The sequence below is a fragment of the Dunckerocampus dactyliophorus genome, chromosome 16 (genome assembly GCF_027744805.1).
Source record: "Dunckerocampus dactyliophorus isolate RoL2022-P2 chromosome 16, RoL_Ddac_1.1, whole genome shotgun sequence".
NCBI lineage: Eukaryota > Metazoa > Chordata > Actinopteri > Syngnathiformes > Syngnathidae > Dunckerocampus > Dunckerocampus dactyliophorus.
This window is the reverse complement of record NC_072834.1, coordinates 22,804,198-22,825,368: the sequence shown is the minus strand read 5'-3', so window position 1 is coordinate 22,825,368 and position 21,171 is coordinate 22,804,198. Positions and strand designations below refer to the sequence as shown.

Here is a 21,171-nt window from a genome sequence, read left to right as displayed (position 1 = left end):
TTCCTCTACTGGTCAACATTCAAACTGGACGCCAACCTGTCTATAGAGGCCACCTGTCTATAGCGGCCACTTTTACAGACTCCCTCTAGTGGCCGCTATAGACAAGTTTGACTGTACATTTTAAAAATGGAATAAAATAAGGTATGGCAGAAAAATGTTTTTTTTTTTTTTTTTTTTATTTTGCCAGGGTGGAGAGATTATAACATTTTGAGAATATAAAAAAAATCAAAATTAGAAATATATTTAATAAAATAAGGTATAACACAAATATATATATTTTTTATTTCACCTATCAAGGTGGACAGATTATAGACAATCAAAAGAAAAATTAAAAATAAAAATCAAATTAAATAAGGTATGACAAAAATGTTTTTTTCATCCATTTGGGTGGAGAGATTATTAAAAAAATGGAGAATATTACCAAAAAATTCCAAATAAAAAATTGATGATTTTTTCGTTTATTTTGCCCATCAGGATGGGGAGATGGAGAGCTTTATTACATGTTGACAGGAAACAAACCCATGCTGATGAAAATATAACCAACCCTCCTTGGCAGAGGAAATTAGGACATCTACCAGCAGCCAAACACCTGATCTTAAAAGTGTAGAGTAGACTTGCCAAGTTGTTATTGAGCTCACTGGTGCAACGCTGCAAAGCGAGTATGGATTCTCTGAGCTAGAGGCTGATGAGAGATGAATGGATGGCCGTCCTTTGGAAGATCTACTCATTCACAACCAGTCCGCCTCAGAGGGTGAAACAAAATGTTAGAGCCGCCTCCACACGCTTTTCTCCTCTGCTGGCCCTTTGTTCGTAAAGTGAGGATGCTTTCATCTTTCATCCAAGTGGATTTTATAGCCGGATGGCTTGCAGCAGTGTATCTTAAGAAATTCGAGTGGAGATCAAAAGCAGCATGAATTGATGAATTGATAAACTGTTCTCCGCATGTCACTGAGTCACGTGTTCTGTCTGCTCAGGTGTGACGTGGAGGGCCCCCCAAATACAGACCAAGACTGGTAACCACCGACTCTGTTTCATTCAAGTAATGATGTATTACACGTGTATGTATGCATTTCATATCTTACCAACATTTCTTTTGCAGGCTGCATGTATCACCCGGCAGAGCTGTACTCTGGCCGTAAAACATGGGACTCCTATCCAGCTGGAGGACCTAACAGAGGACGATGGGCTCCAGTAAACAGCCGACCTTGGAGCCATACACAAAGGTTAGCATGACCACAACAGTACACACACACTGAAGCTTAGTACTCTTTTGGAAAGAATAGCGTATTTACACACACCCCTAAATTGGAAAATTTAGTACAATTCAATTGGTGTTAAATTGAATCGAATCAGTACCCAAAGAATCTGAATTGAATTGTGAGTTTTTGAGAGATTCACATCCCTAATAATGGATATTATGTTTTGTGAATTTCTCTTGCGATAAATAAATGATCTTTGTTTTTTCTAACCGATACTGAAGACCAATTGTCATACGGATAACCCAAATTAAATTTAGAATTAGGTTTAGTTTGTGCACACCTGGAGGTAAGAAGGACTGGAACAAATTAGGACTTGTTGATTTGTCCTAATCAAATATCATGACATTACTGCTACCACATCACTACAATCAGGAGAAGCAGAGCACAGAGGGGAGGGAGCCACTTGCCGTGGCCCACTGTATTCGGACACATGCTCCGAGCAGCCGGTGTGCCGCTATGGAGGTTAGGAGAAGCGGAGTATAGAGCAGGGGGGAGTCACCTGCTGTGGCCCAGCAAGGTGCACTGTATTCAGGCACACGCTCCAAGCGGCCAGGCTGGCGCCACGCAAGTCTCTGGCAAACCTTTTTCACGTTTCAAACGCCCCAAGCGTCGTAGCAATATGGCGTTTCAGGTGGCTGATAAGGTTTTTTGTGTGCTCAATGTTTTTTTCACCGCAGAGCATTTGGTACAACTGGCATGCAAAATGTTTGTTTACAAGTGACTTCAGGGGAAGTTACAACAGGCAGGAGAAAAAAGGAGCGCTTGATTTGCAAAGTACAGCTAATCTGGCCTCATTGGAGCCTTTTTTTAATGTTATGGGTTTTATTTCGTATGATGTCATAATTCCCTCATATCAAACCGATAATTATCGTACGCCCCTAATCTATCTATCTACCTAATATTACTGTTGACACATTTCTGGCCCCATGCCAGCGGGACTGGCCAACTTGAGGCTTAAAAACGTCCCACAGCAGGTGTGACGACAGCCTGCGTGGGGTTGATTGAAGAGTGGCAGTGATGAACCGTGGTGAGCCACATTGAAGGAAAAGCGCTCAGCTCAGCTGCAGCTGCGAGCGTGAACTGGTGTGTAGTTGAAATAAGAGTGAACCAGCCCGCAGCGGGAGGGAGGATTCGCTCCACAATGCCAGCAGCCACAGATGCTGCTAATAATATGACTGTAGCGCTATCTCGTCCGCTGTGGCGTTTGGCTGGAGGAAGATTAGCAAAGACAAAACATGACATTTCTAAACAACTCTAGAAACACGTGGCGGCCACTGATGTCTGGCGAGCAGTCTTTACGCCTGATATCGAGCAGTAGATACCATCTTTACCACAGTATCTTTGATACTTGTCATCTATTTATTCCCCTACTGCATTTTCTGCCTTATTTTTTTGTCCGCCAAGCCAAGGACACAACGGCTACCTATCAGGACTTGAAAAAAATACCCACATTTACTGTAATTTCAGATTTTCTGGGACAGTTTTTCCACTGAAAATGAATGGGCAATTGATCTGGCGCCCCCTACTGGTGGAAAATTATTGTACCATTGCGCTTATTCTACCGCACCTACGTTTCGTCCTGTGAGAGCTACTTTTACAAAATGAAAATGGCCGAGAGCTACGCATGTATTTTCATAGCTTATTTTAACCCCAAAAAACAGAATATGCTTGTTTTACCAGAACATCAACAAAACGTTGGCATCCGCATCACACATTTTGTATTTCAGAATTAATTTCGTTCTAGTGTTCTCACATAATTAACTAAAAACCTGAATGAAAAGCAGGCGTGCGGTTGCTGATTCAATCCTCTCAACCGCTTCAAACCATCCCAGCATCTAAATCTCATTCAGCACATGTAGGCTACCTGTCACGATTTTTCAAAAAATACTCACATTTTCCATAATTGAATATTTTCTGTGACATTTTTCCCACTGAAAATGAATGGACAGTTTTAATGTCGCCCCCTATTGGTGGAAACTCATTTTCCATTTAACATGACATGTAACATTCTGCTTATTCTACAGGGTGACATGGCTCAGGTGGTAAAATGGTTGTTTCCCAACTCGAACGGCTGCTGCTTCAGTCCTCAATCCTGCTGTAATCGCTCAACTTATTGATACATTTCAACAGTCAAGTCTGCGTTTTTAATTTCCAACATCCCAAATTGCGCTAAAAATGAATAGACAAATTAAATGGTGAAAAAAGCATGTTACATTTTCTGTTCCGTTCCCTTTTCTCCCAACTCAATGGTTGCTGGTTAGATCCTCGTGTAATTGTTCAACATATTTGTTTCTTTTCTCCTATTTGGATTTCATATTCTGCCGTTTTACTGTCCGCTACCTACTCTTACATTTCTAAAGTGCTTCAAACCATCCCAACATCAACATCTCATTCAGGACGTGGAGGCTATCTGTCTGGCTATCTGTCAGGACTTTTCGAAAACCTCCCACATTTTCCAAGATTCAATATTTTCTGTGACATTTTTGCCATCCATCCATTTTCTGTACCGCTTGTCCTCACCAGGGTTGCCGGGGAATGCTGGAGCCTATCCCAGCTGACTTCAGGCGAGAGGTGGGGTACACCCTGGACTGGTCGCCAGCCAATCGCAGGGCACATATAGACAAACAATCACACTCACATTCACACCTGTGAACAATTGAGAGTCTCAAGTTAACCTAACATGCATGTTTTTGGAATGTGGGAGGAAGCCGGAGTACCCGGAGAGAACCCACCCCTCGGACCCACGCACGGGGAGAACATGCAAACTCCACGCAGAGATGCGAACACACTTTGGCCTCTGTGCCATTTTTCCCATTGAAAATGAATGGACAATGTCAATGTCGCCCCCCATTGGTGGAAGTTCATTTTACATTTAACATTACGTGTGTCATACTGCGTGGTCGTCTCCCAGCCTGGTGGTTGCTGGTTCGATCCTCAGCCGGTGAAAAGAACACATTTCTAGGATATTTCAACTTTTATTCACACGCGGCTTCCACTGAAATGGCTTGATGTAGTTTAGAATGTGCTTGGAGTAGTAAGTTGATGTAGTACAGACGTTAGAGTTGTGTCTGTTGTCATTACAGATCCCACAGAGGACACAATCCATCCGATCACCCCATCTCACCATCAGGTCATCCTTTTAACAGGTGAGGAATTAAAATAGCGAATGGAGTTGTGTCCAAGAGCACCATGCGTGATTATCTTAAGTCCATGCACCACCATGGTGCTTTCTGATCAGTGTGGGTCCCTGTCTGCCAAGGGGGGAACGAACACTCCACTATGCCCAAGACAAGGGTGCCTCTAAGGGACACAGGCAGCATGTTTGGGATGGTAAAGAACAGCCATTTGAAACCCAGAACTGGCATCACAACTCGATACGCTCATTCCACAACAATGGTTATCTAACAAGACCGGGACAGCGCTACACAAACTGGGACAGCAATGTCAGCAACTCTTTGGTGAGGCCTTCAAAGGGGTGTTCTCAATAAAAGTACACGTTCAAAGGATTCAGTGTTGTTGCGACTTCACTTAACACTTTGACGAAAGTCTGTTTCTCGTTTTTCGCAAGCATGGGAGTCCTCGCCTCCATCGCAGCAACAGAGAACTCCAGCCCCCCCCGGAAAGATGGGCTCCCTCAGACATTCGTAGGAGTTTTCCAGGTCGGATGATCAATAACAGACCCGAGCCTTGGAAACGGCCGGCCCTTCATCAGTGCCAAGATCAAGTGCACCAGCACAGAGCACCGGCGCAGCACCATTCATCTACGAGGGATGAGTGTCCGGCCAAGAGGAGCCGGGGCTCTGGTCCTGATCAGGTAAAATCTCGCTTTCATCGCTCAGTCTTTGTCTTAAATGACTTCATGTTCAAGTGAGAACTATTGAATGAGAAGCAATCATGCTGAAGGTTAAAAAAATACACATAATCCACGCCTCTTGTATTTCAGTGTGCTGTAGCACCCCCCACTGGCAGTTTAGCATCCACTGACACTCTGACAGTCAGTGGCATCTTTAACGCATTCAATTCCAGCCATTTTTTAAAATTCAAATTCAGTACGGGACATTTTAGACTATTTTGACAGACGTTTCAAGGCACACAGAAAATTATGCTCTTTGGCTATATAAACAAAAGAAGGATTTAAAAAAAAAAGTTGATTTCTACCTTTTTCCGTTCTTTAGTAATCAGCAGCAGAACATGGGTAAGTTTCAGGAAAATATCAGCTCCCCACCAAGTCAGGGAGAAAAGCAGCTTTTTGTGAAAAGATACATTTCAAACATAACTTTCACTTTGATATTTAGCTTTTGTGGCAGCTCAAATATTTAAACAACTATACCAACACAAACAACAGCAAATGGGTTGTTTTACATGAAAATAAAAACTATTCACAATGTTCACATTTGGAACTAAACTGCATGTGCACACGCGTGCACGCATGTGTGCATGTGTTAAATATAAAATAAATATATACAATTATTCAGACAATTTATTCTGTTCACTATTTGAAGTTCATTCAGATGAAAAGGTTCATGTTTTTAAGAGTGTGGGGGGCACATGGCTTCATGTCAAATGTCTGAAGGTGTACGCCGCTGGAAAAAGTTTGTGAGCCACTGATATACATGAATAAATACAAATACAAAAAAACCTGAAACAAAACAATATTTGTGTGTAAACAACCATAAGCAGAGTGCAAAGACGGATTCAGCTACTTTTTTTTTCTAAACATGTCTTGCTAGCAAATGCTTTTGTCTGTATTTTGTCAGCGGCAAAAATGAACTTAAAAGAATTTACAGAACCAAGAAAAAACATCTTCATTTATCCACTTAATAATAATAATAATTTTAAAAAAAAGATCCATTATGTTGTAATTTCTCCAAACTTGTCGTATATATATATATATATATATATATATATATATATATATATATAAATAAAGTTATACATATACTGTATATATAACTTTTTGGGGGTATTGGGCTGGGGGGGCGTGACGTATATTGCACATGCGTAGTACAAATCTTGTTGCCTGACGTTTACGCTCTGTAACTGCCGTAAAATAGATGGACGGGTGACGTAGATTACATTGGCATAGGCTTGCCTAACACATGAAAATAGGCGTAGACGCGTTCTGCACATGCGTAGAACCCACTGCATTTCTGGTACGGCTCGTCGGTGACAATAGCTAGCCGGCTAGTAGCGAGGTGTCACTATGCCATTAACGTAGTTCTTGGGCGTAACAATGTTAATAACAGTAATAACAACATTGTTGCTGTAGCTAGCGTTATGCGCAGGTCACATTATGTAAGTGGAGAGTCTCACATAAGGATTGCAGATGATGGGCAAAATTCCAAAATAAAAGTGCACTTTTCCTTTAAGGGTGCACCGGCTCATCCGTCAGTGAGGGGTAGACATCGACACTGATTTTACTCTATTTTTGACATGATGTGTACTTCTCTATTTAGTCATCTCATTCGGGATCAAGGCATTTAGTTGCCCATCCGCCATCACCACCTCGCCACCATCGTAACCAAGTTGACTGGAAACCTCCTCATGACAGGACAGGTCCTTGCCACCTCTCTGATCACAGGACCTCAACAACACAGCAACAGGTCATTTTTGCATGTTCACTCAGTGATGATAACATTTTCCTTTCATTTTTAATTTCTGGTATTATTTCAATCACTACACAGGAGACCTCCAAATTGAGAGCTGGAGGACATAGTTTTTGCAACAGTGACCCAGCAGTCCATAACCAGGGTTGCAGCAGCAGAGCTTCACATCTTGGGAACAGCGGGAAGAGTTATCGAAAAACGTCTTCACCAGCAGAACACACCCGTGTGCCTTACAGCCACCAAAACCCTCATCACCACCGTCAGCGGCACATACGCCACCTCAGAGCTGAACAGCACAAACCTCTGCCACACCACCTGGAGGAGGAGGAAGACTCACAGAATCATCTGCACAAGCAAAGCACAGTAAGAAACCGTTCATTTAAATTGTAAGAAAACTGTGAGTTTGTGTATCTTTTATATAGACTCAACATATAAAACATAAGTACTTTATAAAGGTATATACTGTATATTGGGGTGCAGCAATACAGGTATCTGTAACCGTAACCCAAGTCACAAACATCACATGACATCAGTCACCTGATGTCAAAGTCCATGTGAAATCCCCACAGGCAGAAGCGGCGGCGGCGTCCAGCACCATTTTTCATCATTATTATCCAAATTTCGGATAAAATACCTGAGCGGTAGGATGCATATACATGCAGTGAAGGTCCTCATTGCATTTGTAGTGGCTCGTTCCATGCAGAACTCCATTGCAGAAATGTGTTTCTCCACATTTACTTGTTGTTGTTACTATTATTATAGGATGAATTGAAAAATGGCTTAAGTCTCTTATGTGTTGCCTTGACGTCGGCTGCATTGTCATTTCTATAATAGTTTTTATTTCATAATTGTAATGTTTAATAGCAAACTGGGTGTGTGCGTGAAGTGTGGAAATAACGAACGCTACATAGTTTGATTGAAATACTATTGAATCTATGAGCAGAACTACTGACGAATGATGTGTAATTACACTAAGTCCCCAACTAACGAACACAATTGGTTCCAGACGACCGTTCGCTAGTCGAATTGTTCTTAAGTAGGGTAAAAGGTAATATTACCAATGATATAGGTACTACATGTACGTGTATACAGATACAGTATATGTGTATGTATGTAAATATGAGTTTGGATGCAGTAGTAATATTAAACCAGGATAATTAATGAAAAAAACAATAATAAAAGTGATATAATAATACGTAATGATAAATGTTATTTACCTTTGAAGAGGAGTGGTCGAGCATACGTCGTTGTGGTGGTGGTGGAGGAGGAGGAGATATTGAAAAAAAGGACAAATGGTCGTCGTGGTTAGACTCTTCTAAAAGAGGTAGTGTTCTGTGGGTGGTGTAGAATTAAGCAGGCCTATTAACTCTTCATAAACTTTAATCACAAGCTGTGCAGGGTTGCATGGTACAGCTACAACTTAGCTTTTCTTCACGTCTCCTCCCCCTGGACTTCATCGCCTGTTGGTCCCATTAGCAGTGTCACAGTGCCCTCTACTGGTCAAGCATATGAAATATGGACTTAAATATAAATAAATATGGACTTATAAGGCAAAATAAATGAAAATATAGACCAGTCGGCTTGTCTTCGTATCTCCGAATGTTTGCTAGTCGGATGTTTGTAAGTTGGGGACGTAGTGTATATTTGTTGCCACATTGAATTGAGTTGTGAATTCAATTAAATTCATAAATAAATTAAACAAATACATATAAATTAAGTTAAAAATATATTTTTTATTATTATTCTTACAAGGTGCTGTGTTTGTTTTGTGATTCTAACTTCAAAGTATGCATGTTGGTCATTTCAATTAAATACAAGTATAATAAAGGCATAAAACCGTATTTTTCATCATGAAATACAAGTTGAATTAAATTAAATTAATTGAATACTTACAAAAATAACATGTAATTAAATTAAAAATGTTTTATATATTTGTTTAAAATGTATTATTATTCTTACAAGGTGGCGGTGTGTTTTATGTGCTTCTAACTTCCGAGCGTGCATGTTGGTCATTTCATTTACTAGTTTAAAAAAGGAATGAAAATGTATTTTTGATATCGAAAAAAATAAACAGTGACACTTTAGTATCCAATTGAGCCAAACCGTGATTCTTCCGTCTTATAAGTACACTTATTAAATAAAGACATTTATTGATTTATTCATTTATTTAAATGTATTAAATAAAATATATATATATATATATATATATATATATATATATATATATATATATATATATATAAAGTAATGTTTTGATTTTCACTTTGACCATGTAATTTTCTTGTATGGAAGTACTTAAGTGTGTATTTTTTTTTTATTATATTCGGTGCGGCGTAAGAATGTGATGAGCCCCCCTGTTACCAGCTCCAGGAAACACTTTGATTTAAACCAGAGCAGAAATTGAAAAATTGAAATTCTCATCCAATATTGGTGATCCTGACTTGATACCTCACAAATACGGATGAATGGACCAATAAAAATCCATGTTTTCTTTCAAGAAAGCGTCTTCTTGTACTAGTTCGGTGTCCCAATAATTCTGTCTATTTAAAGTGTCTCCGTAGGAGAAGAATTGAGAAGATATCATGTGTGCTCCACAGGAACCTCAGTGTCCTCATCCAAGAGGCATTTCAAGAGATGCCGCCTCCTGGTCGTCTGCAGCAGCATCTTCTCATTCGTCCCTCCGTCTCAAAGATTCTGCTCACAGTCCACATGTTAGCCCTTCATTACACACAGCAGTACACTGTACAGGACACTGTAGCCCAATCCTCAGTGGACCACCAAAAGTCCAGGGAGGCCCCGCCCACAAAGCAAGAGTCGCATCTTGTATATCCTCAGCTCGAGCAAAGTCCAGGTTTTCAGATGTCAAATACAAGAAGACCTCACAGCCTCTCTGCTCGGCCCCCAGCGGCAGCTCCAGGGCAAGTAAGCCCGAAAAGGAGTCGGACGCCCGGAGAAAGCGTAAAGAGAAGCTGGTGAAAAGGGAGAGAAGGGCCGATGTCGAAAAGGCAAACCACAGGGATGAAGGCAGAAAAAAAAGAAAGAAAAAAGAGGAACGCAAATTAGGTGAGAGAAAAAAGAAAAGGGAGAAGGCGAGGAGGAAAGAAAAGAAGATGGGCCTGAAAGCTAAAACAACAGAGACTGTTTCCAGCTCTTCGGGAGAGGAGCACGACTCTCATCCCAGATGCACTTCTTTGCAGCCACTGCCCAAAAAGAATCTTGCCGAGGACCAGCAAGCACGCTTTCTCCCCACAAGGAAGACGCCCTCCACTGTCTCGTCCCAATCAGAATCCAAAGCAAAACCTCAACATGCACTGCCCTCTATTTTACACGAAGCCTTAGAACCTCTCAGCGCAGCATGTTCTGCTCGTGAAGAGCAAGGAGGGCTCCTCCACGCCCCGGACCTCCAGCCTGTGGCCGTGATAGGGAACGTGCGGGAAGCGGGGGACAACCTTGCAAACACGCCTCCTGTACTCAGCTGGCAGGGCTCGCCAGTGTCAGACGTGGGAGAGGATGAGGAGGAGCTTGAAAAAGGAGTGATAAGCAGACCCGTCCTCCAGCCCAGTCCCACCCAGTGCTTTTCCCCTCCCCCCTTAGACGGCGAGAACATTGATGACGTCAATAAGGAGCCTGGTGAAAGTAAACTCTCTGATCCAGCAAGTACAAACAAACAAGATCTCAGAGATGAGAAGAAGGCAGAACGTTCGGAGAATTCCAGCGTTCGACATCACGATCTTCACCATAAAGCAGGCCTGGATGACGTTTTCAAGAGCCTGGCCACTTTTCTCGGTGGTCAGAAAGCCGCGTGTCGAGGCGGTCCGTTCGGGGGGTCTCCTGCTTGCACTGCCAGCGGGGTCAAGTTGGCTTCCACTCTTGCTCTGGGACCAGATATTAACTGCCACCAGCATCAGGACTCTGGCCTCAAGTCAGAACCTGAATCACATGTCAAGCCCCCCACTGCGACAAATCAGTGTGAGCCCATCACAGACCCCGCTACGCTAAAAAAAATAAAGGAGCCTGCGCGTGATATTGAAGATAGGCAAGAGAGGAAGGATGCAGACGTCCTGCCTGAGAGAGGAGATGCTCTTCTGGACCACTCTCTCAGTGCAGAGCTGAGACTGACCACCACACACACCGCCTCTTTGAGCCACCTCCTCGTCGTCGCCAGCAAGGACGAGGAGCTGAAGAGTGAGGAGAGCGACCTCAGAGTCGCGGAGAGAAAAAGAAAGCAAAAGGCTAAGGACGGCGGCAAGGTCAAAATGAAGATAAAGAAAGAGCAAAGCACTGTTATCTCCAGAAATACACCCAAACATAAACACAAATCGCCACAGAGGAATCGAGTGAAACAACATCAAACAAACACGAAGGTAAAGATTGTCATTGACAATAAAGATGATGTCCATGTGCTAGAAAATGCTGTTTCATCAGCGACTGGAACCTCAAATACGAAGACCTCAAGCTCGTCATCAACTATAACAATCAATCCATCCGAAGTGTTCACCACCACACCAGCCAGGAGATCTCCTTGTACGCCAGCTGCTGCCAACCCACTGAAGCTAAAGTCCTTGTCCATGGGCTTCACCAAGGAGCTGAAGGTCCTCTTGGTGAAGATGAAGCTTGACGCCAGGCACACATTTCACATAGCAGAAGTCGAGGAGCAACAAGTCCCGCTTTCTCAGATCAGCATTCAAAACACAGCAACCCAAGTAGTCGGAGCTTGCAAGTGAGTATTTACACAAAGATACTTCTCCATTTGGGCCTCAATGTTTTTTAACACACTTTTTTTGCTTCTTTTTAATTCAAGGGGAGCAAAGGTTAAGGAGAAGTTCAAGGAATCATACCTGCTTCCTTCCCTCTCTGTCAAACCTAACATTGCAAGTCAGACTCCGATTCCTCGAGAAAAGCTCAACCCTCCCACACCGAGCATCTACGTGAGTCCACACAAGCACAGACAGAGTACAGTTGAACCTCGCTTTTCAAAGGATTTGGTTTTTTGTCGAAAAATGATTGCTAAAAAGTGTAGCGCTGGTTACCATGTGGCCAAACAGTTTCACCAAAGAAAGCATCCACGCGTTGGTTCTTTTAAAGTTGCGACACTATAAAGTTGACAGATTCCAGCAAGAGAATCACTGAATCATCTTTATTATTTGTGTGTACGTCAGTGGTTCTCTATTGTTTTTTGTGGGAGGACAAAAATGCAGGTCTGCACTAATATTGAAAGTCCTCACTGCCTCATGCACACAGAACAATGAACAACTCCGTATCTGTTTCCTTCCTTCCTCCTTTCAAGCACTGCTGGGTTGCAGTCTTCGCCACGTCCCGGTGATCAGATGGGAGTCAAATATTTGAATATGACTACATACTCAGTATCTTTGTACGTTCAGCAGATGAAAGCTCTCATCGTTGCATGTCGTTGAACTGGTTCGCTCCAATTGTGAGGGTGTGCATGGTGAATAATTGGCCACTTAAACAGTTGGAGCCTTTCGATCATGGGAGTCCAAAGTGCAGCCCGGAGGCCATTTGCCTGCAACTTTTTGTTTTTGTTGGCCCTCAGCACGTTCTAAAAATATAATTAAACAAGAAAACTAACAAATACGGCAGCAAAAATGAGGAAAAGAGCAGTCATTCTGCAAGAGTAAAAAGCAAGGGTCTCAATTGGTTGAGTTGTGGGACCCACCATCACCCCACAATGACAAGCAGCGACCCAAATTGTAGAATTTTTTTGGTTTCAACTCAAATGTGTTATATTTGAAGGGACTTTTTGGAATGCAATATGAGATGCAGCAGTGAGACGCTGCCCTCTCTATGGCGCACTCTTCTCCAGCAGATGTCTGCAGCTGTGTGTTGGATGAGCGGCACGTTAAGTCTCCACTTCCCCTCCTGCTCAAGCTTGACAAAGCCACCAAGAAATATAGCAACACCCCCGTGGTGGCGTAGCAAGCAAATAGCTTAGACAAGAATGTGAGGTGCATTCACGGACATCGGGTAATTACATTATTTATTTACATTATTTATTTTGCTCAGGCACAGACCCCAGCAGAAAAGCAGAAATATTTTGACTTTTTTTTTTTTTTTAAAGCAAAAAAGTGCAATATATGGAGAAAAAGTACTAAGAATACGCTTTGTTGGCGATAACACATTGATAGCAAGCTGTTTTTTCTTTGAATAAAAAAACGTCTCAAAAAATGGGTTGTTTTAAAAATTGTAAAACTGGCCTCAGCATCTTTTCATTTTTGGGCATTCAGCCTTAGGTGGAATATGTTTGGGTAACCCTGATTTAGATGGAGCGGTATGAGGGAATGATGACCGTATTACTTTAATGTAGTATCCTGTTGTAATGCATTTATTTCTGCATTTGCCATTTTCATATGCATTTTCCAATTCCAACAATATTTGAACTTTGGTTTTACTGCAAACTGCAGCATGTTCATACTCTGCTCCACTCGACCAGAGAGACAGGGTCTGCAGCAGTCTTTCTCTGTGTTTTTTGGTTGTTTCTTGAGCTTTTTTCCCTTCGTGATGGACTATGTTAATAATACCTTTTCTCCATTTCCACATGCGAGAACAGCATTTTCACTCAGACTTTACATGACCGCTGGCTACGACTACGTACAGCAACCGGACGTGATGTCATGTTCAACCCAGTAATTGTGTGCCAATGGCTGGTGAGGCGTTCAGCCAGCACTGCATATTTGCAGCGTAGTCAACATTTCTTTGGTGATACAGCCCAAGTTGTGCAGCAGTACCCAGTGTTACCTGTCATAGTCATGACAATAAACTGGTTGTTCGCTATGAAATGACTCCGATGTGTGTCTGTGTTGTTATTTGCAGTTGGAAAGCAAGCGGGACGCCTTCTCACCAGTTCTGCTTCAGTTCTGCACCGATCCCAAAAATGCTGTGACCGTCATCAGAGGTCTTGCTGGTTCCCTCCGCCTCAGTGAGTTCACACACCACACAAATTTGAGGTTACTGAACCAAAAATGGGTCTTTATTCTCGCTCATCAGTGTGTGAAAGAGGCAACACAGCAAAGCCTGTTTTATGCTTTGCGCATCCGCGAGGTTCGTGCGGCTCCGTGCGGACAAATGACAGCATTTTTGCACCCACGCCCCCTTGAGCGGCCCGTTTCACGCGGAAAATTCCCACTCCGCGCACCTCCAAATTTTTCTAACTACGCGAACAGAGGCACGTGGAAAAAAATGGCAGAGGAGCAGGAGATCAGTACAGAAATACCGACAGTTATATGAGGCAGCCTACCCTGACGCACAGTATTTTAAGCATAAAGAAACACTGAAACAAGTTGTGTTTTAAGTCTAATTGTTTTTTGCTTTTTTTTGCCGTGTTCAGCATGTCTTTTGTAAGCACATTCTCCTGCTGGGTTACAAGTCCCTGTGGTGGCAACACTCCTATTCAAAGGACGAGTGGACCACCGTCTCTTCCTTTTCTGCCGCAGCAGCAAATGAATACAACACAAGAAGTAGACGTGCAAGTGTGGCCGTGTTGGAAGTCAAGTAAACGATGGCAAACTTGTTCCGCTCTAGTGTAAGGCCCGGTCACACCGCCCGAAATTTGCTGTAGCGTTCCTGGAACGGTGAAAAAAATTCATCACTGCTCGTAACTGCGCACAAAATGGGTGTTGTCCTAGCGGTGCACCGCTGAAGCCGGCATTGCTTTAATGTTGGTTTAACGGTAGCGAACGTTGGTTTAGCTTGTTGCAATCTGAGGAGGTTCTGATTCTGCTGCTGGACTAGTGCACCAATCATAGCAAGTCTCTCAACATCCATGGTAGTACAGTTTTACTGTAGCTTTGAGCAAATTCGATATAACTGAGGTCTGCACTCAACGGCTATTCAAAATGGGCTCCTGGTCCATTTCTCCCCGTATTTATAGCCAAATTCTGCTCCCCCTCCGACACCTCCATACCAACGCAAAACCAAAGTTCATCACCGCAATGGATCGCTGCTTCATCGCTGCTTCAACGCCTGACACCGTTCCAGCAATCCCGTGTCCGCTAGTAAAACGCTTACAGCCGCTCCACCAAAGTTTGTGCAACGTTTCATCACCGCCCGGGCAAAGCTGGCGAAGCAGCAGTGGTCCAGCGTTCAAGATTTCTGCGTTGGCCTAACGGACTCAAGCGTCCACGAACTTGCGTCTAGCGGTGCCAAACTTTGACTGGGCGTTGTTGGAGCGGTGATGAACTTTGCCGTGGCGGAAAATTGCCCGCTTCTTTACCGCTCGCAATATTTTGTGCAACTCAAAACTTTCGGAGCAGTAGGAGGGACCATCAGCGGTGGCCGAGCGTATACGGCGTTGCCTTAACGGCTGCCAACTTCTGTTAAACGGTGGTGCGCGGTTACGAGCGGTGATGAATTTTTTTTCACCGCTCCAGGAATGCTACAGCAAAGTTCGGGCGGTGTGACCGGGCCTTTAGTACCGTAGTAGGCATGTGTTTTAGATACACTGCCCCCTGCAGTTTTGGAGCAGACGGCGCACCGAGTATAAAGTCACACACGGTCTCTCGAGTGGATTTCCACGCGGCTCTTTTCCGAACGACTCCTTGGAGTGGAAAGTATAACCAAGCCTTAAAGCAACGCATGCAATCATTAAGGACAAAGGGGGAGGGGAGCTTATGCATTTTACTGCATTGGTATATTTGTTATACAGTACTCGTTGATCACCGCTAATTGGTTCCAGACCCAACAAGATCAGTGAATTTCCATGAACAAAGATTCTAAATGGAATATTTAAGTAGTGAGAGCATAGAAAACCTGTCTGACCTTCTAAACATTATTAGAGCCCTCTAATCATGAAATAGCACCCCTGGAGTGACTTTTACACTCCTATTATCCAATATAGAAGATGTAAATCATAATTCAAAACTGCAATAAAAGCCTGTTTTTCTCGCCCAACATTACTGACACCTTGTGGCCATACTACATACTACTATGTACCATACTACATCTCATCACAACGTCTTCGAATGTGTCCCATGAATGCCTTATCCAGTGTTCCCTCGTTTATTGCAGGGGATAGGTTCCCAAAATTGCCTGCAATAAGTGAAATCCGCGAAGTGGCAAACTTTAAATTTTTTACATACACTTTTCTCAGACATTTTCTCATATTTCTCTCTTGTTTAAACAATGTCAAAGTTCAAATTTCGTTTGAATTTTAATGATCAACCTACTAGGTTAGGCACAGGAAACGCGTATTTCACTCCTCTGACCGTGCCTCTTCGTCCTGGGGCCGCTCCACTGAAGTGTTTTTGTATCCTTGTTAAAACATATTGCTCCTGTCATCGTATTTTCCTCCTCCCACTCGTCCTCCTCCGCGTCTACCTTCCTTCAGCATGTCCAGAAGTCCAACTTTCTGTACGATGGTTGGCTTCCTCTGCCTTTTGGGTGCACAACGTTTCGTCAGCATTGTGGGTTTTGTCGGAGAGAAACTTGCAAAGAAACAAAGACTGCAAGCTGTTTGCTAACTTGGCACAACAGGAGACAAGGCAGGGCGGCACAAAGGAGATTGGCTGCAGTCCATAATCAATCAATCAGGACGCAGAAGACAATGGGCGGTGCAGACAGAAGAAAGAGAGAGAGACCCCCCCCGCTAAGCACAGAACTACAACACTCAACTTCCCACAATGCAATTCTTCTTAAAGGGCCAGCCTCGGCCTGTAGCTGCGTTCATACCCTGTAAAAAAAAAATATATATATATATATATTTTTTTTTTAAAGCACTAAAATAGCTCACAAAAAATCCGCCAGACAGCGAAAGGTGAACCGGGATGGAGCAAGGGAACACTGTATTTGTATTTTTGTTCATTTAGCCATTTTTATGCTTCAAAATGCTTAGTTAAGGCCAAAAATATGTAAAATTGTACTTAAATTTGCATATTTTTTTACTGATAATAGGTCGTATTCACCCAATATATTTTTGAAATTGTAAAGGGCTTTGTTCTTGCTAATTTGGTCATTTAAGATCATTTCTATGATTCTGTAAAAATGTAACAGTGAGATGACAGCCTGAGATAAAGTTAAAAGTTCATCTCTAATTGAATAACATCAAGTTGAGAGTAATCTGACCATTATTTTTGTCTCTTTGTAAGACCTGGGCCTGTTTTCTACCAAATCTCTGGTGGAGGCCAATGCAGACCATGCTGTGGAGGTGAGGACTCAGGTCCAGCAGCCCGCCGATGAAAACTGGGATTCCCGTGGCTCCACTCAGACGTGGCCCTGTGAGAGCAGCCGCTCGCACACCACGATTGCCAAATACGCTCAGTACCAAGCCTCCAGCTTCCAGGAGAGCCTGCAGGTAGACATTTTCCATCAGGGCAGCCACATAGTGCATATTATCTGCTCGCTGGACCATCTTTGCTTACACTGTATTAATCGTCAGCCATAAAAATGAAATATAAACATAATAATCCCACTCTCCCTATGTAGAGTTTAAAAGTTAAGTGCAATGTAGTGATTAATGGACTCTTTGCCATTAGCCAGCCTGCCAGCTAAGCTCATGTAGATGCTTTATAGGAGGAGAAAGAGAGTGAGAACGAAGAGGAAGAAGAGCAAGACAAGGGTTTGGAGACCACAAAAGCAAGTGTGACATCAGACAGCAAAGGCAGCCTGGCCTCGGCTGCCATTAAACCCACCCCTGATCTCTTAACCAGCAAAGCCGCCACATCCTACACATCCAGGTGAGCACAAAAGAGGCCATCTGCATTCATAAACATCTCACACTTTTTAATACTCAACTCAGTCTTCATTCTCCACCAGCTCGGAACTGAAAGCTGTTGGCAAAATAATCAAATTTGGGACCAACATCGATCTCTCTGACCCTAAACGGTGAGTTGGTAACGTCTGCGCACCTTGAATCACTAACTCTCACGTGGTCCACCATATTCCTTCCAGGTGGAAGCCTCAGCTGCAGGAGCTGCTCAAGCTGCCGGCGTTCATGCGTGTGGAGTCCAGCAACAACATGCTCAGCCACGTTGGGCACACCATCCTGGGCATGAACACCGTCCAGCTCTATATGAAGGTGCCGGGCAGCAGGACGCCAGGTCAGTACGGCTGTGGTACATCCCTTAAGAAACCTTAAAGGAGCGTATGAAAATAGTATGAAAATGGAATGATCACTTCTATTGCAAAATGCAAAGAAAAGGAGATTTTCATATATGCCTACACTCCTTCCTCTCGGGAACAATTTGCCTCCCATTATAACCACATAATTTGATGGATTCAAAAGTTTAAAAACATTTTTCTTTAGCGTTGTTAATTGGTTCCAGACCCGACAATAATAAGTGAATTTTATAAGTGAATTTTAAGCAAAGTGGATTCCTTATAAATTAATCGTAGTTAGAGCATAGAAAACCTGTTTACAGCCTTCTAAATACAGTTTTTAACCTTATTAGAGCTCTCTAGACATGAAATAACACCCCTATAGTCACTTTTACGCTGATCCTTTTTACTTGATATAGTAGATGTAATAAAATAAACTAAGACATAAATAAGACTGTGGCTGTCAATGTGTTCCGGTGCTAGGGAACACAAAGTGCCATTGGGTGTTCAGAGTTGACTTTGAGCACGGCGTGGGTTGCGGCCACAACACAGCCGGCTCGTGTTAGGGATTGCTGTGCCTGTTGTGAGATCACGCAATAAAAGCCTGTTGTTCCGGCGATAAAGTCTGGTGCTTGTGTGTCTCACCCAACATTACAGTAACATCACTGACACCTAGTGACCAGCGTAGAATACTACATATCATCACAACATCTTTGAATGCATCTTCTAGATCAGAGGTGGGCAAACCACGGCCTGCGCGCTAAATCCGGCCCATTGTTCTTTTTAATCCGGCCCGCCGAAGATTGTACAGAATTAAGGTTTGATGTGAATGATTGCATTCATTTCATTTTGACTTGTAATGACGGCATTTCAACACCAGGTGGCGCCGTAGGTGCAGTGACTTGAGAGAGCCATTTCCAATTAGCTCTTTACTCGCTCACCAACGTTACCACAGATGGATCGCCAAATGTGACAGGAAAAAACGTCGGGATTCTCAAGAGAATTCAGGACAGGTGAAAGAGGACAATCGTGAGCAGGAGGTCATGTTTCTACACTGAAGTTTGGGAAAAGTATGTCAACGTGTGTGGGAGCTCAAACAGGAGATGATTTGGTTTTTGGAGCTACTTGAGAATACTGACACATTTCCTGAGCTGATTGCAACAGTTTGGCTTTGTGATTTAGCTTTTATTGTGGACATCCTGGCGCCCATGAACGAGCTGAATGTGAAGCTCCAAGGGAAAACCAGTTTGTACATGAAATGCAAGCCAACGTCAGAGCCTTCAAAGCCAAGCTGGTTTTATTTTCCAAGCTAATGTATGTTATTACTTTTAATGCTTTTTTCTGGTTATGTTTCATATGTACTGTTAACTAATGCGTTTTTTTTTATATGTATCGTATCTTGTGCTGACCCGGCCCGTCTGTCAAATTTTAAAAATCAATGTGGCCCCCGGCCCGGAAAGTTTGCCCACCCCTGTTCTAGATGCTTTATATTTGTATTTTTAGTTCATTTAGCCATTTTTATGCTTGAAAATGTTTTACATTTGCATATTTTTAAGTATCATTAGGCCATATGACCAATCAAGGCTGTAAAATAACAAATAGTAATACAAATATTTGTCTGTGCTTCTAATGTTTGGCAAATATTGCATCATTTGTGTTTTTCCCATTGGGAATAGAAGCCGGTTACAGTGACATAAAAACATGAGCGACCTAAGGCTAACGTGTGCCTCCAGGGATAAAGTAGGATATAATATATATGATCAGGGCTGTTTAAGCAACAGTATAGTAAACATTTCAAGCACAACACTCTGTAGACTAAAGTGCCAAGCCTACTTACACTGTAGCAAGTCATGAAGTCAGCCATGGCATGTCCCAAATGATAGAGTGGAAAAAAGTTATCCTCCCATCCCATGTGGAAGTGGTAAGTTTTTGGCTTCTTAAATGTAGAAGAAATAATAATGTGGTGTAAACTAAGAATAATAGCAGTGTAAAGATGTCTATAGGGGTGTTATTTCATGTCTAGAAGGCTAGAAGGCATGAACAAGTTTTCTATGCTCCAACTATGAAAATATTAAATTTTTTTTAGTCCTGTATCGCAGAAATTCATTTAACGCAGTCGGCTCCGGAACCAATTAACCGCTATAAACAAAGGATGACTGTACTGTAATCCCTCGTTTATCGCGGTTAATTGGTTCCAGACCTGACTGAATTTCTGCAAAGTTGGAGTCCTTATTTATAAATGGAATTTTATTGCAGTTAAATCATAGAAAACCTGTTTACAACCTTCTAAATATGTTTTTTTTTTACATTATTAGAGCCCTCTAAACATGATATAACACCCCTATAATCACCTTTACTGTCATATTACCCAATACAGTAGACTTCATTTTTAAGGGGCCTCTAGGGATAGAGTAGGATACAGTACGTATGGTCAGGGCTGTTTAGGCAACAGTATAGGAAACATTAGAAACACCGGCTCCGTAGGCTAAAGTGCCAAGCCTACGTATACTCCAGCAATATCAATATCACGGTTATTAATATTTTATTATTTAACACCTGATGCCCCTCTGCTACTTAAAGTGCGCCGTGGCGGAATTCCTGCTTTTGACTAACGTCATCAAAACAGCCAAGATAGTCCTTGCATTGACTTGTGAATATAAAGTCGCTTGTGAGTAACAGTAGAGCAACTCATAGGCTCTCTCTTGTTGCCACGGCAACACAGGGTCTAGTTCCTAACTGCTACTTTAAGAATTTCAGTGTCGTATTCCAAATGCGTTGTTTGTCATCAGGTCACCAGGAGAACAACAACTTCTGCTCAGTCAACATCAACATTGGGCCAGGTGACTGTGAGTGGTTTGCTGTGCATGAACACTACTGGGGGGCCATCAACAAATTCTGTGAGAAGTGAGTGAGAGGGTTTACAATCGGACGTCTTTGAAAGTGTGTTTTTTTTTAAATAAATTCTGTTTCCTCAGGCATGGGGTAGATTACCTGACAGGGTCCTGGTGGCCTGTTCTGGAAGACCTCTACAGCTCCAACATCCCAGTGTACCGTTTCATTCAGAGACCGGGTGATTTAGTGTGGATCAATGCCGGTACCGTGCATTGGGTCCAAGCGGTGGGCTGGTGCAACAACATCGCCTGGAATGTGGGGCCGCTGAATTGTGAGTCACGAGGACCTCTCGCTGTAAAAATCCAAACATTACGCTGCTGGATGGTCTGTCTCAAATTACAAATTCAATATTCTGTTTCCCTGCGCTG

At 42.7% G+C, this 21,171-nt stretch overlaps 1 protein-coding gene across 4 annotated transcripts in view; it reads left to right on the top strand.

The window, feature by feature from the left end:
• Positions 1-21,171, top strand: part of kdm6bb (lysine (K)-specific demethylase 6B, b) — a 35,100-nt gene that overhangs the window by 7,190 nt on the left and 6,739 nt on the right. For 3 of the 4 annotated variants that reach the window (XM_054755349.1, XM_054755346.1, XM_054755350.1), the window contains 16 exons: positions 975-1,013; positions 1,100-1,223; positions 4,343-4,405; positions 4,498-4,717; positions 4,828-5,073; positions 6,716-6,862; positions 6,944-7,228; positions 9,463-11,585; positions 11,667-11,793; positions 13,694-13,799; positions 16,963-17,168; positions 17,387-17,550; positions 17,630-17,698; positions 17,765-17,913; positions 20,701-20,815; positions 20,887-21,074. In XM_054755349.1, the coding sequence (XP_054611324.1) occupies positions 1,105-1,223; positions 4,343-4,405; positions 4,498-4,717; positions 4,828-5,073; positions 6,716-6,862; positions 6,944-7,228; positions 9,463-11,585; positions 11,667-11,793; positions 13,694-13,799; positions 16,963-17,168; positions 17,387-17,550; positions 17,630-17,698; positions 17,765-17,913; positions 20,701-20,815; positions 20,887-21,074 (4,327 nt within the window). In that variant the 5' untranslated portion in view covers positions 975-1,013; positions 1,100-1,104. The remainder of the gene's footprint in view (positions 1-974; positions 1,014-1,099; positions 1,224-4,342; positions 4,406-4,497; positions 4,718-4,827; positions 5,074-6,715; positions 6,863-6,943; positions 7,229-9,462; positions 11,586-11,666; positions 11,794-13,693; positions 13,800-16,962; positions 17,169-17,386; positions 17,551-17,629; positions 17,699-17,764; positions 17,914-20,700; positions 20,816-20,886; positions 21,075-21,171) is intronic. The other variant, XM_054755348.1, reaches the window with a different exon arrangement.